The sequence below is a fragment of the Mytilus trossulus genome, chromosome 7, assembly GCF_036588685.1.
Source record: "Mytilus trossulus isolate FHL-02 chromosome 7, PNRI_Mtr1.1.1.hap1, whole genome shotgun sequence".
Classification (NCBI taxonomy): domain Eukaryota; kingdom Metazoa; phylum Mollusca; class Bivalvia; order Mytilida; family Mytilidae; genus Mytilus; species Mytilus trossulus.
In genome coordinates, this window is record NC_086379.1 from 51,893,917 (window position 1) to 51,912,531 (window position 18,615).

General features: G+C 31.4%; 1 protein-coding gene across 1 annotated transcript in view; it reads right to left on the reverse strand.

Moving 5' to 3' along the window:
• Positions 1-4,033: 4,033 nt before the first annotated feature.
• The window catches only part of LOC134725251 (meiosis regulator and mRNA stability factor 1-like), a 42,851-nt gene continuing 28,269 nt past the window's right edge, over positions 4,034-18,615 (reverse strand). Inside the window, exons 11-23 of the mRNA XM_063588914.1 lie at positions 18,222-18,412; positions 17,523-17,689; positions 16,840-17,057; positions 16,333-16,471; positions 16,060-16,151; positions 15,623-15,668; positions 13,388-13,590; positions 12,543-12,770; positions 11,849-12,052; positions 11,194-11,458; positions 9,272-9,343; positions 8,471-8,614; positions 4,034-7,792 (exon numbers count right to left, since the gene is read on the reverse strand). Of these exons, the coding sequence (XP_063444984.1) occupies positions 7,134-7,792; positions 8,471-8,614; positions 9,272-9,343; positions 11,194-11,458; positions 11,849-12,052; positions 12,543-12,770; positions 13,388-13,590; positions 15,623-15,668; positions 16,060-16,151; positions 16,333-16,471; positions 16,840-17,057; positions 17,523-17,689; positions 18,222-18,412 (2,628 nt within the window). The 3' untranslated portion in view covers positions 4,034-7,133. The remainder of the gene's footprint in view (positions 7,793-8,470; positions 8,615-9,271; positions 9,344-11,193; positions 11,459-11,848; positions 12,053-12,542; positions 12,771-13,387; positions 13,591-15,622; positions 15,669-16,059; positions 16,152-16,332; positions 16,472-16,839; positions 17,058-17,522; positions 17,690-18,221; positions 18,413-18,615) is intronic.

An 18,615-nucleotide genomic window follows, 5' to 3' on the forward strand; every position in this document is an offset into this window, starting at 1 on the left:
CATAACAATGTTATACTGACCAATGAACTAGGTGAACAATTCGCCTTTTCAGAATCTAAAGGACTATGAGTATTCTCATTGTTCGTACACCAAAATAAAAATAACATTACATCATTGGTTGAATTTCCATTGTTTAGAATGTTTCAAACCAATCACAATGTTTTGATGTACGCTTTGGAAAATATTACCCAGAGTGCATTAGACTATAAAATGGCGTAATACTTATAGATTACTCATGGATTATATTGAACGATACTACAGTACTCGCTCAGGAACATATCTATACAACATGTGCACTGAAACATAAATAAAAGACGTATTTTACATTCTGTGGTTGTTCAACAGACAGAAAACCATCTTCATTAGTACTGTAAATTCAGAAATTATTGCGTGCATTTTTTATTGCGATTTTGTCATTTTACACTTGAATGCGATTTTAATTTTTACGATTTTGAGAAAAGTCATGCTTAATTCAGTTAAAATATTACAAAATGCGAGTTTTAATTATTGCGTTTACAACACAGTCGCATTATTCGCAATAATAAAAACCTCGCAATAATTTCTGAATTTACAGTATATGGAACAAGGAATTACACACCATATTCAGTATATTCAGTAGCTGATTACCTACAAGTACTGATTAAGTAAAAAAATATCAATAGTTGAATTAACATCTATTTAAAAACTATAACTAAGGAAACCATATCAAACAATAGTAGTTGGTTATTGTTAAGAAAACAAATGTAATGCTAACAAAAGATGTTAGTAAGGATAAGATGTTTTAACAATTCACTGAGGGTCACCAAAGGGTGCAACAATTTCATTTTATTTTGAAACATTTTCTTGTCAACTGTTATTGGCGACAGTCGGTTTTGAAACTTAAAAACTTAGTCTTCACTGTCTTGCAGACGAAAACATTTGCTCTAAGGGAACTGACATGAAGGAATGGCTAAGACATGTTTTAAAAGTATTCGCCTAGGTATAGCCCACATATTTTGGAGGCATTTTGAATAACAATTTAGCACAAACATTTGAAACACAAATTCTGAATCTAAACCTGTATTTAAATTTGGGATTTTTTGGGCCCAGCTTTCAAGTTGGTCCAAATATATTTTTTCGTGAATTGATGGATTTTTTTTAAATGCTGTATCAAACCATGTATTTAGTAATTTTCAATTGTTGTAACCTTTATGGAATCGGTCCACATTGAGGTCAAAAGTGTCCTAAATTAAACTTTTGATTTCATCAAAAATAGAATTATTGGGTTTCTTTGCTATATTTATTTTAACAATGTTCTTACATTTTGAAAATAGTAGCATAAAAGATAAATGTCCAATTTCAATATTTTCAGTTCACAAACCTTGTTCTTGTCAAATATTGAATCAATCCTAATTCAGAGTGGTTTTATTGAAGCTTTAATGTTGTGTCCATACTTTCTCAACTGTTCAGGTTTGACCTCTGCAGTACAGTCTGAGTCAGTATATATAAAAAAGATGTGGTTTGATTGCCAATTAAACAACTGTCCACAAGAGACCAAAATGACAAGGACAATAACATCAATAGGTCAACATAAGGCCTTCAACAAAGCCCATACCACATAGTCAGCTATAAAAGGCCATGATAAGACAATGTAAAACAATTCAAAGGAGAAAACTAACGGCCTTATTAATTTAAAAAATGAATGAAAAACAAATATATAACACATAAACAAACGACAACCACTGAATTACAGGCTCCTGACTTGGGACAGGCACATAGAAAAATAATGTTGCGGGGTTAAACATGTTAGCGGGATTCCAATCCTCCCCTAACCTGAGACAGTGGTACAAAAGTACAACCATAAAAAATCAGTAGAAAAAGGCTTATAATGGTTTACTTTTTTTTTTTAAATTGTTACTTGGATGGAGAGTTGTCTCATTGGCACTCACACCACATCTTACTATATCTATTAACTTATTATTGGACAAAATACAAGTGGACATGGCCGGGTACTTGTACATCCCAACAACAAAAAGACACTAGGTTTGCTGTCACTCTGACAGCCTCTTGCATTTACTAGTATGATTAATTATTGATGCCTATTAATTTTTTTTGAAGAGAGGTTCTCAAATACAAGTTTATATAAAGCAGGAAGCAATATTCTAACAGGAAACCTATCAGTCCAGCATGGTTTTGGTATTTGATACTCAGTATACTGGTAGTTGAATAACAGACTAACAAGCAAAAACTTAAAATTGACCGATTAACTGAAAATAAGTTCAAGGTCAGATGAAACCTGACAAACTGAATTGTCCACCTTGCAACCATTCCATACACTAAATACAGTTTACCTACTGCTTACTGTATCTGAGAAACCGACCAAATCATGCAATTCTAATCTTGATTACCAATCCATAAAATGAAGTCAAGATGAAATTTAAGCTGTCTGCAGACAAGAAGACATTGCAAGAAACCCATAAACCAAATAAAGTTAAACCCAAATACTAAATATAGTTATCATGTTACTCATATTGAATGAGAAATAGACATGACAAAAAAACTTTTCTTTAGCAGTTGCTCAATTATGAAAATGAGGTTAAGGACAAAGAACACATGACAGACAGAATTCAAAAACATCACTACTAAATATGTATACAAAAAATGATTCTTTCATGTCTTCTTTCTGAAAAATAAAAGCTTATATAAATAGTTTTTACTGCAGGATTGTAATCCCTATTTCTCCCATACTGTGACTTATGTCAAAGACAAGACAAGAGTGCACAAACTGAAATGTCTCCCCTTCTTCACTAACCCTTGATATTATGTTGTTAAGCTTACAACCATCACATAAACTTGACAAACCAAGAAAATTAGGTCAAAGGTAAGCTTGCAACCATCACAAACTTGACAAACCAAGAAAAGTAGGTCAAAGGTCAGAAAAACTAAACTGGAAAGCGGAAATACATGTACACCTTACAATCATTTCATACACCAAATATGTAGTCAACATATTGCATATCTAAGAAACAAACTAACAACGGAAACTTGACATTGATCAATGAATCATGAAAATGAGGTCAAGGTTGGATGAATCCTGCAAGAGACCAATTGCTTAAAGTATAAGAAAAATAGAAAAAAAATATAACAAAAACTCAACTTTAACCATTGAATCATTAAAATGAGGTCAAGGTCAGATTACACCTGTCAGTGTGACATGTGCACCGCACCTTACAATCATTCCATACACCAAACATAGTAGACTCATTGCATAAAGTATTAAAAAAAAACACAAAAATTTAACTATAACCACTGAACCATGAGTGAAGTCAGATGACATCTATCAGTTGGACATGTACACCTTACAATCATTCCATACACCAATTATAGAAGACCTATTGCTTAAAGTATCCAAGATATGGACTTGACCACCATGAAATCAGGTCACAGTCTAATGAAAACTGTCCGACGACATGAGAACCTTGCAAGGTACACACATACCAAATAGTTATAAAAATTAACAATACAAAAAAACTTCAATTTTTTTAATGTAGTTGCTCAACCATAAAAATGAGGTCAAGGTCAAATGATACCTACCAGAGAATAACGACTGACCAATAACTCTGGAAAATGAGGTCAAGGTCAGATAAAACCTGTCAGACTGACAATTACCCCTTACAATCATTTCATACACATGAAGTTATCTACTGTTTTTAGTATCTGAGAAACAGAACTTTTCACATAACTTGAAATGAGGTGGAGGAAAGATTAATCAAGCCAGACAGACATAAAAAAGAGAAGATAAGTAAATATTGTAAGGGACACATATACCAAATATAGTTGAGCAGTTGCTGAACCTGGAAATGAGGTCAAGGACAATGGAAATGTGACAACCAAAAACTCTGGCAATAGGTGTCTGCATAGAAGGAATGAAGCATCCAGGTCTCCTTCTAAAATACAAAGTTTTATTTGCCACTGGATAGCTATTTCTATGTCTTTATTTTTTATCTTTCAGCGTAATTTTGTTACAGTAGTATGGCTAGCATTAAACAAATCATATTTTTAGTTCTTTTTATTGTCAGAAGCAGCACTATAATACAGTATTTCATTGAAGCCAGCAAACAATTTATCAAAATTTGACACCTTAATTTCATTCAATATTTTAAATACATGTTTAAGATAAGCTTGAGGGAATCATAAGCACATTAAAAACACCTTCTCAGCAGGGTATGTTGTTGAAGAATCAAGCATTAGTACAGACATTATTTTTATGTATCTCCTATTAGGATTCTAAAAATTAAAAATTTGCAATAAAATCTTCCAGTAAGTGGGCATTGACACACCTTTAAAAATAAGATCTTTTAAGGCCTTGAGAAGTTTTCCTAATGGTTGATTTATAGTTATTATGTTTACCATAAGTTGTGTATGAACTATCTGAAGAAAAAAAATCATAACTGCACATCATTGATAAAAAAATATAGCAAATAATCAGAGAATACATGGAAAATTTGACTAAAGTTTTCTTTCTTATAAAATGGTATGGTATACTCAACCATACTACAGCTTTGAACTGTGTCAGCATGGTTGAGAATGAATACATGAACCCAAAATATTGACAACTCTAATATGATCTATTATAATGCAATATCCAAACCGGTATCTGATACAATTCACATATAAATCATAACTTAAGTTAAATATCATTTCATTTATTGAAGATATAACTGTAATATTTTTATTTATGTATATGAAGAAATAACATAAAAAATGTGGTGCACACTGAATATCTCGCAGAGTGTTATTTTAAAGTGTGCACCACATTTTTTTATTGATATTCCGAAAAGACAGAAGAAATATTAGTTATTTCTTATAATTTAATTCTTAATTCCATTTTTAACCAGAGTAAACCATGAAAAAAAGTTGAAGACATCATGGTAACGTGACTGAAGACAATGACTGAATTATGTTTGAGCTTATAAACGAATCAATGTCAGCCAATCAAAAGATGTGTTACACCCAAAATTAAATTATTAATAGATGTCCAAGGGATTCAACATCTAAAAATGTCAATGACAAAAACTTACTTAACTGTCCATGAAATTTTTATAATCTCCCTTTACATTAACAAAATGATGCAATGTAGCATTTTCATGACCACAAAATAAGCTTGATTGCCCCTTATGTAACAAAAAATATCAACAAAGACAAGGTACAGAAAATACAAATAATGGTTTGAAAAAATAATGTTTCAGTAAAGTCCTCTCCATTTGCTTAATATACAACTTTAGCTCTTTCACCTATATGTAAAGATAAGGCAATTTGTGTTTACTAAACACGTCTGCCTTGACATCTTATTCAATTGCTTCGAACAATTTTTTTCTAGAAAATAAACCCCTACTTGGACAAACCATCATGTACAACCACACTACAGTTTTGATCTGTGTCAGCATGGTTATGCATATGAACCTTCCTTCAAGACCTTACTATATCTAAATACTGAATGCAGAAAACTCTTCTAATCCTACATGTACAGATTTCAAATTACCCCCAGAATGCATTTCAACATTACAAGTGCTTATTCTTAAATCAAATTTTTCTTTCGTTGTTTTTAAGTTCTGTACATCAACTACTTCATAAATTGTAATGTAAACAAAACTAGGCTAGAAGTTATCTTTTATACAAGATATTTTTTTTTCGATTTTCAGACTTTATCTATTTTAGGCCAATACAAGACATTTATTTGATTTTCAGACATAACTTTTTATGAAAATAACATGAATAATGCTAATGGCATATATCACATAAGAATTAAAATATATCTAAATAATTATCTGTGAACATCAAGTTAATTTCTTTTAGAAAAGACAGACCATTATTCAAGTGTAACTGTTGTCAATCCATAAGCTTGAATAAGTTTCACAAATCAGTAAGGCTTCTGAACCTCCAAGTTGTAATTGGTTTCTTAAATGGTTTTTTTTTAAACTGTTGCCTAGAGTTGTTTCTACATAGTAGAAAAGATGAACAATATGTATCAATCTTTCACATGATGTAGCTGTATATACTGACATTTCCTTTGACAAATCAATTGATGCATAGTTAAAATTCCCATACATCAAAATGTACAAACTAAACATACACAATGACAATAACGAAAGACAATAAACACAAAACATACAAAGAACACTACCTTCATAAATATCACATCAACATAAAACACAATATTCTCAGAATAATATCCCATTGGTATTTCACTTTGAAGTTAGGAAAATTTCAGAAATATTTGTATGAATTTTAGTCCTTTTCCAGAAATATCTTTATGGATTTTAAGTGGTGTGCATCAAAATTTTCTTGCATAAACTTTGTCCAGAAAGGATATTTGAAAATTGACATGTTTTAAATATGATTCCAACTGAAATCCTTCTAACATGATATTAAAAGTTATAGCACATCATCTCACATTGATTGAAGTTTTCTGTGAGTTTTCTAATACATTAAACACAGAAATTTTCCAACTTTATTTAAAAGTAAAACAACCAATGGGATAATACAGTGATTTTTTTTTGTATCATAAAATATCCATAAATAATAATTGTTTAACTCTATTCAAAAATAATATGAATCTTTTTGAGTATATGAAAATAAACATTACTGGTGATAGAGTAATTCTTCCAAGTAGCAATCTATTTACCGTATCCAAGAAAGAAGTGCCATAAGTAAATGCCGTACAGCGGGTTATTTTTCGTATGTGTCAAAGTTCGCTATTTTCATTGAGTAAAGTATACAAAATATTTTGGCTGATTCAAAACTTTTACCAATACTTTTCCACGTCTACTTTTAAATTTGCTGAATTCATTTTTGCGATTCTGTTCTATCCGCGAAAATTTACACCCCTATACGATAATTGAAATGTTAGATGACAAGTCAAGCTACAGTCTGAATACTGAATGAAGGCAGTTTAAGGATAAAACTTATGTTAGTGAGAATTGCTACTTGATGAGAACTACTTTGTTACCAGTATAAGTCATACATTTACTCAATTCATTATGATAAAATATACACTACTCTTAAACATTACTTTAATGTAATAATTTCTGAACAAGCAAACTTAAATAATTAATCACTAACATCTCTTGTATTACTTTAAGAATACACTTGTATTAATGAGTGCCATCTATAGGTATATCAAATTTTGCAGCAAGTCTTGGTTTCCGTGGAGATTTCTTTGGAGAATCTTGTGAAACATCACTAAGTGTACTAGTATCAGATTTAATGGAGCTGGTTTCTATAGGAAAGTCTCTTCTAAACATAGTTTCGTATGATATAGAGTCTTTACTAACACATTCTTTCTTTGTCTGAGATTCCATGTCTATACCTGCTTGTTTTAATTTTGTTAGAGCTAACTCGTCATGTGACAGCAGTGGACTATGGACCATCATTTTCCTTCTATAGTCTAAGGACCTTGTAGCCTCTTCCTTGGCAGCATCTTTCTGAAAATCAGTTGTGCTTCTGTTGAAAATTTGTTCGAATAAACTCTTGCCAATAGAATCATTAGCTTTTATGGAGGTTTCTTGTTTTGATGTTTCAGTTTCTGAGGAAATATCTTGGGTCTCTTGTGATTTTACAATCTTCCACCATCCATTTTTGATAATATCTGTGATACTTTCAGACTTCTGAGGGTCATTTTTGACATCAGGAGGCCGACTGACTAGACATTTGGCTGCTAACTGCAACAGTTCTGACGTTGGAGTCATACAAAGTGGGGTCTTCTGTCCAGTTTTCTCCTCCTCGCTCAAACGCCATAACTGATCAGCAAGATCTACAAAAACAATAATTTTTGCTATCTGAGATAATCACATTTTGCTTAAAAATTAAAAAAGCAGAGTATAATCAACCTGTTGATAATAGCTGGGGATTAATGACATTGTTTTTTAGCTTTTGTATCTACTGGCTGGTACAGTGAAAGTGAGAAAAGCAATGGAGTTGAGATGACCAATGATAATCTGTTTATCGCTATTTTACCTATGACGATGTCAATTTCATGTCAATTTTGTTAGCAACGCCACGTGGCCTCCTTAGTTTCTAGCGATAATTTTTCCATCTAAAGCAAGAAGCATGATATGAAAATTATCACAAATAAAAGATTAAATGAAAAATGCACAAAATAGCGATAATATTATATACAATATGGTAAGACTCACTCTGACAGATGATAGTATGGAAATGGTATGTATAAATTAAGTGATCAGAGTGATTTTATCTGTCAAAGCTGACCTTAAATGAATATGGTTATCCTTTTAGTCACTTTTTGTGAAACATCTAATGTATTGGTATATCTTGGGTATCTCTGGCTTTCAAATTTCTGATTTTGAGCTTTCCTGATAAAATTTAATCAAGAAAAGAGCTTTGAATGCTCCAAATTCATAAATATTCTTTTTATTTAAAATAATAACAATTTAGGCTTGGTTTATCTATCAGAAAAAAACAAAATTCTTACCTGAATATGTACTGAGATCAAAAGAGATAAGATCCCTAGGAGATTGTTCTTTAGGATGAAGATCTGGTGATGGTACTGAAGAAGGAACTGGTTCATTTAATAAATCTCGTCTGGAAGGCAGAAGTTTCTTGATTCTTTCTGATTCTGAAAATATCAATTACATTCGATTTCATTGAGTGTGTAATATCTTTTGTTAACTTGCTTGTCAACTGAACCGTGAAGTCATTATTAGGTAAGGTAAAGTACCCTTCTTTAAGAGTAGACTAGTCCAACAGGTAACCAATTTATCTATTTGTAGGACTTGGCTACTTCGAAAGGAGGGTAGTTTACAAGCTAACAGCTAACAAGCAAGCTAACCAAAGATATTCCCTTTAGCTACACAATCATTGGCTGTAAAATAAATTATAAGACTGTTGCATTAAATTCAAAATGCCAATGATACATGGAAGATTTTGTTTCCACTAAATAGATATTTTAAAAATGGCAAGAGTTTATGAATTTTAAGTAATAAATATCAACCTTACTACATGCCTAGATTTCACAAACCTTTAGAATTGTTTTTAAAGTTCATCTTTCTATCTTTTGCTAAGAGTTCACGAAAATCCAATTCCTGAAAATGGGTTTCGTTAATATGTGGAAAGAACTTTTTCAAAATAAAAACTTTCTACCAATTGGACTTGTTGATAAACAATATACCCCATTAGCAGAAAAGAGGACAGACTAATGGAGTTTAACGATGTACCTCTTACTTTATGCAATAGGGAACACAAAGCATGTTTAAACTACTGACAAATAACTTACCACTAGTTGGACTATTGCTCAGCAGTAGGAGAGGACTGATAGCCTTTGGGTCTGGTGATGACAAAGTATTTCCTAAAAGTGACAGAAAAAGTTCAGTCTCTATAAGTTAACAAGCCATTATAAATGAATGCTTTATGGCAATTTTAAGGCAACAATTCTATAAATATACTGAGTAAGAAAAAAAGTTTAGCAACACAAATTGTGAAATATTATTTTATTACAAAATCATAATATTAAACATTTAATTTTATTAATAACAAAATGGAATTATGACATGTCAGAGGCAACATGAATGTTTATCACTCACATTCATTAGGATTTTCTTTGTATGGAGTGCAAGAGGGTCAAAATGCGAAAATGAGTATAGTTTTATTCAAAATCAATTTCTCAGCCATGACCTAAGTGCACCGATGAAGGAGTGGCAGGCACACCAGAAGCTGCCCTTAGTCAATGCACTACTCTTGTGGCCAGAAAAAAAAAAATTGTCAGGTGTTGACGTAAAGCGAAGGTCGTGTTCCTCCCTTGACGATAGTTTTTTTTGGTGTCCAAGATATCGACCTATCTTGTGCAGCTGCAATTTGTTGATGTCTGTTTGTTAGTCTCTAAACTGTTGCCTTATGCACATTAAATCAAGCCATGATGTCAGCAACACTCATTCTGGCATCATCCATTTCAAGAGCTTTCTGACGGTCATTTTCGGGAGGCCTGGTTGACACACCTTTGAAAAATTTGCTTGGGGCATGTGTTTTTCTTACCAATGATGTGTTTCTGAATGTTAGTGAAAAAGAAATTTTTAATATTGTTTTAAAATTACAGCTATAGAAGGTAAAAATTCAATTACATGTGAAAAGCTGAAATGGCGCGAAAGCAATCACCAGGAAAAAAGTATGACTGTTTTAAATTACAGGTAAAACTAAGGATTATATCAATGATGATAAAAGGGGCACTAGCTGTCAAATTCATATTCACCGATTTGACTCAAATTTTCATATTTGATTTATAACAATGTAAAACATTTATCCAAACTACCAAAAGTCTAAAATAAACAGTATACAGAGTATGGTGTAGATAATATGTAGGTTCGTTTCGTGTGTATGTTAGCCAAGACACCATCTAATTAACTATTGATTTGACCTCAGATGATCATATAAGAAGATGTAAACATAAATAATGATATGAATAGATTAAACCAACACGTGCATTGGATTTTTATAGGTCTGTTTGATTTTATCTTATAGATTAAAAATTTGTGTTTATCATTGTTTTAACTGTATAAGAATGATTTTATATAGATTGAATCAGTAATCAAATGATTTACCGTAGTTACACTTTCATTGTTGACATTCTTTTTCTTTAAATAACCTATACAAGTATAATGCATGCGTTATCAATCTCTAGCTAGAGGTTAAATTGAAGTTCACATGAATACAGATTTAATGAGGTCGACTAATTCACTTGCAAGTGAATGAGTAATTATCAATGTTTCTTTGCTTAATTTGACAAAATTGAACCATTTTGGCTGCTAAAAGCAAATTATTATTTCACTATTTCACTTTCATTATTGATTGAACAACAAATATTTTATATATCTCGTAGCTAGTGCCCCTTTAAATAATTTTTTTCCAGAAACAACAAAAAATAAAAATTAAAACAAAGTGTTGCTTAACTTTTTTGGCTCAGTATAGTATTGGCAACATTTGTTCAAATATAAAGTGAGACTGCATTTGCTTCTCAAACCTTTAATTGTAATGTCTCAAAACTAGCAATAATGAAAGTACTGCATTTTATCAATTTGCAACTGTTAATCTGTTAGAACTTCCTTTTGGTTTTTGTGTTATTAGTTTGCTGTGTTGAAGACATACAACCCACTTCTCCTTGTATTCATAGCAATTATGCAAAATGATAAATGAAATTCCACTTACCATCTAGATCATGAGACAGTTCTACATATCTTCTGGGAGTTTTACCCTGGAACTGGACCACATGTGGGATAGCTTCTAGTAGAGTCTCCACTGAGGTATAACCAAACAAGGCAGGCTTTAAGTCTACACCAAACTGATCCTTGTAGACCCTCTCGAAATCAGACACATAAACCTGTAGACCATTCTGTAGTAGAACTCTCACATCTCTAGCAAACACCTGGAGTGAAGTTAGACTGATGATACCAGACTCGTCATCACCTTTAATCTGTAATTCAATAAAGGTTTATTAAAATCATAGAAAAAGATATAAACAATGTATTTGTGCTGCATATCATAGGAAATATTATTTTCTACAGACTTTTGTAAATTCCAGTTTGACTGTACACTTCAACATTTCTTTTTCTTTCAATATATTGTTTTCAATAATTTTGGCAGACATCAATTATTGTGAAATTGAGGAAAACTTGGTTATTTGATATCTTGAATTTGCATTTATGTAAATGAAGATTGTTAAACATTTAAATTTGTGGTTAACTATTCCAGAGAAATTTTTAAAACATTTACACTAATCCTTTAAAACCTCAATCCAAACTCATTTTTGTAAAACTCAACATCACATTTGCAAAAAATACACATAATATCCCATACTTCATACCTGAACATAATCTAAAAGTTCATCTTTAAGTTGTCTGATGTCACATTCTTTACCAAAAATAGATTTATATCTACTCAAAAGTTCCATTAAGGGGAGAGAACCACTGCTTTGATCCATCAATAGCTGTAACACTTGTCTAGCCAATTCAGGTGTCCCCTGTCGATCTAACAACCTTATGTATTTACATCTATTTATCATATCAATCTATTAAAATATAAAGATTTCATACTATGTAAATCAGCTAAAGCTTTGTTTTTTAAGTCTTAATGATAGAAGTATTTTATTAAGCCGTTTTCTTGTGGTGTTTTATTGAGTAGGAGTTTGCATGTGTAGATCTAAGGTGTTACAGTTTTAGTTCATGGATATAAAAAATTATGGTGTATTTTTCTCTGTATCAATTGGTCAAAATAACAAGGCCAATACCAGGTCTGTACCTGCCTGGCTGAATGTAATTAATTGAGGTTGCAGGTATACTGAAGCATAACTAATCATCCCCTTTTAATTGAAGGCAAGAAAACTTTGAGAAAAATTTTCCTTTTGCAACGAGTGTTGTAAAATTTCAAGCTATTGGAAAAAAGGAAAGTAGCTGCACAGAAGATTTAAACCTGCTTAAAAACTTAATTATTATCAAGTTGCAGACCAAATATAACAGATTTAAAAAGATTGAAACAAAATTAAAAAATTAAATACTTACTCTTACTACATGTTTAAGCTTCTGGACAAGTTCTTCCTCAGAGTTTACATAGTAATCATGTAGTGGAATATTAAAACCGAAATGGCAAGTAAAGGCTGACATAAGATGATGTAATGCTAGACAATGATTCTTCTGGGCTCTCAATAATTCCACTATCTGATCTGCTAAGACTTTTCTCAGCTCTGATTCTGTTAAATGTATAAGTCTCTCTTCCCCATCTTCTTCAATCTGTTTCATAAAAGGAGAGAATAAAAGATCATTTTAAAACATAATTGAAACAAAGCAGATTTAATCTACTATATTCCTAAACTGATTTATAATCCTATCAGCTTGACTTTCCACAAAATGCGAACTAGTTGAGTGAAAATACCTTAAATCTGGAGCCTGTAATTCAGTGGTTGTCGTTAGTTTATGTGTTACATATTTGTTTTTCGTTCATTTTTTTACATAAATAAGGCCGTTAGTTTTCTCGTTTGAATTGTTTTTATTGTCTTATCGGGGCCTTTTATAGCTGACTATGCGGTATGGGCTTTCCTCATTGTTGAAGGCCGTATGGTGACCTATAGTTGTTAATGTTTGTGTCATTTTGGTCTTTTGTGGATAGTTGTCTCATTGGCAATCATACCACATCTTCTTTTTTATACTTCATTCCTTTATAAGAAAATCTACACATTTAAATTGAAATTTGTCATAAAAAAGTTATAAAGGCCAATAAAATTAAGAAGAAAACCCCTTAAAACCAGTAAAAAGGATGACAAACATCACAATGATGTAATTCAATCCTGAATTCGCACAAAAATCAAGGTCCAATAAAGAGCATTTCTTTAGTCTGTGAATATACTTACATCCACAATATGTGGAATGGCTTCAAACAAGTCCAGTAACTTGGTAAATCCATAATCTGAGACTCGACACTGTCGACTAAAATGGTGGTGGAATGATGGTATAAACTTATTGAAAGGCATTCTACACTGTGGATTGTGTTTCAATAAATCCACTACCTCCAAAGAAAACTCTTTAGTTCTTTCTATTTCTTCTGGTGTCTGATCTATAATAAACATAAAAATAAAGAATATAAACCAATTGGACATAAACTTGCATTCATTATAATTTTCTAGTAATTAGTGTCATGTAAGACAAAAACATGAATCAATAACTTCTTTGGCATTCCTGTTTACAGGTTCAAAAATTAAATTTCTCTGTAACTAATCAGACATTACAGACATCATGATCTTTGACAAAAGTATTTGTTATATGGTTCTCCTTTTTTTTGTTCAATGTTTAAAGGACTGAAACCTGCAACCAAGATGCCATCTTCATTACAGCTTTTACATTAATGCTAGCAAGACAAATCTTTGTTTGGCTTGCTTGCCTTGCTTGTATCAATGTTTGCTCAAGCATGACAATTAAGATAGGCAGGGCTTCAGCTTGAATATATCAATACTTAAATTTTATTGCGCCGGTTATGTTTGAGGTTAAGGACAATAAATTTTAAAACTCCACAGGATGAAGCGTAATCCTAAAAATGGAAGGCAAAAAATTGTATTTTTTTTCTTGAAGATATGCATTTTCATCATCCAACTTGAAAGACTGTCGTCAAATACTTTTAGTAAAACAAAATAGCTGTTCGAACACACTACTCTGATTTTTTTATTCATTACATAGGTATTTCATTTGACCCATATATTTCATTTTTTAGTACTGTGATTTGTATGTTATAAAGTCAACCTATAGCTTTGCTATATAAAAATTATAGAATCTGAAGCGAGATGATGTATCAAATGTTCTTGCTTTGTACGTTTTCAAGACAAAATAATCATCTCAAACACACCCTAACATAGAAGGTGCACTCGATTTTCTCTTTTTGATACAATTGTTACCAATTTTTTAAAAATTTTTTTAGTCACATAATGGAAGGGCAGACACGGGAATAACTGAACTTATAGATTGATATGTTCTCTGTACATGGTAATTAAAAAAAAAACTCGGGGGTTATGCATTTTCTTCATCCAACTTGTTATATAACCATGTCGTCGACTTGATATCTAATTGTTCTGCTTAACTATATGTAATAGATAAATTGAAAACTTATGCAAATGTTTGGGTTTTTTTTACAATAAAACACTTCGTATTTGAGAAGAAAATTTTATTTTATTTGTTTCTATTAACTGTAAAAAAAAATTGTTACTATAGTAAACATCACAGAAACACGGGCACTTGTCTCAGAAAAAAAATCCTATTTACCTTAATATAACACATATTAAGGTATATAGGAGGGAAAATTCTGAGACAAGTGCCTGTGCACAGAAAGCATTTATAGCCTTCTCTATAAACAAAGAATAATCAGTTTGAAGGTTTACGTGCAAAAATTAATCCAAAGTGTGCAATATTCAATTACAATGGACATAATAAATATAAGGATTGAATTAAGTAATTTCCCCCCTTCTTAATTTATCCCTTTTATTAGAAAATCGAGTGCACCTTCTTATGTTAGGGTGTGTTTGAGATGAATATTTTGTCTTGAAAACGTACAAAGCAAGAATATTTGATACATCATCTCGCTTCAGATTCTATCATTTTTATGTAGCAAAGCTACAGGTTGACTTTATAACAAAAAAAAAATCACAGTACGAGAAGATGAAATATATGGGTCAAACTTTGAAATACCTATGTAATGAACCACAAAATCAGAGTAGTGTGTTCGAATGGCTATTTTGATTTACTAAAAGTACTTGACGACAGTCTTTTAAGTTGGATGAAGAAAATGCATATCTTCCGAAAAAAAATTAGAATTTTTTGACTTTTATTTCTACGATTGCGCTTAATATTTGTCATCCTGTGATATTTTAAAATTTAGTGTCCTTAACTTCAAACATAACGTCCAAAAGAATTTAAGAATTATGTACAGAAGCTGAAGCTCGGCCTATCTTAATTGCCATGCTTGAGCAAACATTGATACAAGCAAAGCAAGCAAGCCAAACAAAGATTTGTCTTGCTAGCATTAATGTAAAAGCTGTAATGTAATATTGCATTCATCAAAGGCCAGACAATAAATTGACTGCAAAAGGACCAAATTTTACCTTTTCTTGGAATAGCAATGATAGTATCTGTATCCTCTTGCAAAACCTGAAACAGATAAGTCAGGGGGGTAATTTCTATAAAGAGTGTCCATTAATAAACTTAAAAGTAATACAATTAAATAACAGATTATCACCGATATTTGCTACAAAGTTGAAAGTGATATAGTGACGTTTCAACAAATCTTTATTGAAAGATAACTTCTGGGATTGAAAGTTTTTAGAGTAATACAAAATTGAATCTTATTAAATGACTTGAAAATCTTTAAGGTTACACCCATTACACACAGATACATTTGCACTTTCAGCTAGCTCTCTGTTGTCAACATAAAATTATGTGCCTCTTAAGGGAGACAATAAAAAAGGGATCTCTAATTACAGGGTCAATTGTCAAACAGACTAGTGTACTGAGTTAGTTGATAGTAAATAAAATGTCATACTATAACTGAGATTGGAGAAACATCATTCAGTAAATCTTCTACACATGCCATACCATACTCCAGGGCATCAAAATCTTTGTTCATAACCAAAGCTGAAATAAAAACATCATCATTAAATATTATAAGTTGTATTTCTACTATGGGGTAATAAATGTTATGGCCAAAAAGCTAACAATGAAGTAAAGCAAGGTATATTGCACCAGAAAGTGACCTACATAGCTGTTCAATAATAAAAACCTCACAAATATTTTGGAACATCAAAGACCAACTTACTATAGTTATCTGAAAAGGAACTGAGCTTCAACTGTTTACCATACTGAGCTTTCACTATTTTCTGTAAGTCTGCAGTAAATCTTTTAATCTGGGCACGATGACTCAATGTCAGTACTTTTCTCTCACCAGTTCCAAGAACCTGTATATATGTGTTAAAATATAATATCAAATTTGCATGAAATAAGTAAAATAGACTAACACACTCAAGTGCTGTGAACTTCCAATTAAGTTAAATCTCACTAAATACTGTGTTTTGTCTTTTTGCATATGTATTCAAGTTTAGTTATCTGGGTTCCCAGAAGGCCCTTGCTGGTAAATTTTCTTTGAGCTTTTTAGTTTTAAACATGAATTACACAATGGTTTTTCTAGTATTTTCAAATATCATATTTATAGCACTTCATTAGTAATGCTAAATTTCTAAAAATGCATTCAAAGACCTGTTTAGCTTCAGTTTCAGGCAAAAGGTTGTTTCTCTGTCAAATTTAAATGTCATTTATTGCATATTACCTGGAGAACATGAGGAACAGCATCAAACAAATCTTTAAGTCTAGTATAACCATAATCAGCCACTCTACACTGTTTGTTGAAGAAATGATGGTAGGACGGTATAAACTTGCTAAAAGGCATTCTACATTTGGGACAGGACTTTAACAGTTCTATCATCTCTTTACTAAACTGGTTCAATTGTTGGCTTAATAATGGATTACTGCCACCTGTTGGAGAATCTGAAAGGAAATGTTAAAGTAGCAATAACAAAACATCAAAGCTTTATAACAACTATACTTCTAAAGGAAGACACAAATTTAATTGAGCTGCAACTCCTCTGAAATTATACAAAGTCGAAAATATTTGTGATATGATGCATACATGTAGTGTTTTGTACTTCCTAAATTTGTCTATGAAAACGCCAATTAATGAGAAAATATCCAAATTGTGAGATCCTTATCAATCAGTGTTTTATACGCGTTCCTGCATGCTCAGTCGATATACTGCCTGTCGGGTGGTTTCCTGATTTAAATGTTTTACCTTTTATTTTTCATCCTATTAAAATTGGATTGTTCCCATTTTGATCCCTTTTTCATTTTTATTCATTTTAATAACAATAACATTTGGTATTTTCTAGTGGATACATACAGTTACTGATACACAAATACATAATTTAAAATGAAACAAAGCTATGGATATCTTACCTGGAGGAGATAAGGGTTTGTTTTCTGCCCATTGGACCTTCTTTACACCTGATAGTGATACCTGTATTTGTATACCCTGTACACAGCTAATCAAATGTTCTAATGGTATACCATTATCACCAACAATAGGCAGACATCCAAATTCAGCACTAAAGCATATTGCAAAACTAAAAGTAAAAAAAAAGAACTGACAAAAAGATGAACACATCATATATCTCTCAACCATGACTGAGGTTTCCACTGACAGATAGGAATGTAATTTGTATGTAAAAAATATTGACCTTTTATTTAAAACTATAAAGAGGAACTAATAAAATCTAAATAAATGATGCACAATATATGGGACCTTATAATCTTGCCATCAGATCCTGAGAAAAGATCTGCAGCTAAAAATTTTTGGTCCTGTATTCAACTTTCTGATAAGGAAACATTTTAAAGTTTGTGAATATCTCCAAGTTATCAACAAATTTCGACAGTTACTTCAATTAAACAAGAATATGTGCATATTGGACACTATGCCAAGTCAAAACCTTAGTTTAGCATACATTTCAGAAAGTTCACATCTTTATGAACATGTTTACTAAGTTTCAAGTTAATTTTTCATATAAATGCTGAAATATAATATTTAAATTAGTTTCTGTCCTGTATTGAAATAAAGTCCATGTAGACAATATTACAAGTTAAGTTTTTAATTCTTACCTCATTAATGGCATATTTCCATCATGTGATTGCAGTAGAGAATGGACTTGAGGACCAAACATTTTAATGGTCATCATCACATTAGGTAACATACAGTTGTTGACAGCTTCAGCATACATAATACTACCCTCAGGACAATGGATAGGACAAGCTGGCTGTTCTAATACTTCAGGAATCTGGTTAATGCTTAACTGAAATTTAACAACAATTTCAACTTCAGATATAAGCTAAAACACATAAATAATAAAAACTATAGGTTGTCAGTTTTCTCAATTGAATGATTTACATTCTCTTTTTATGACCAAGTCTTTTATAGCCGACTACTGTAAAATCAGAAATTATTGAGTGGAATTGATATTGCGATTATTTAAGAATGGACAAAAAAGTGAGTTTA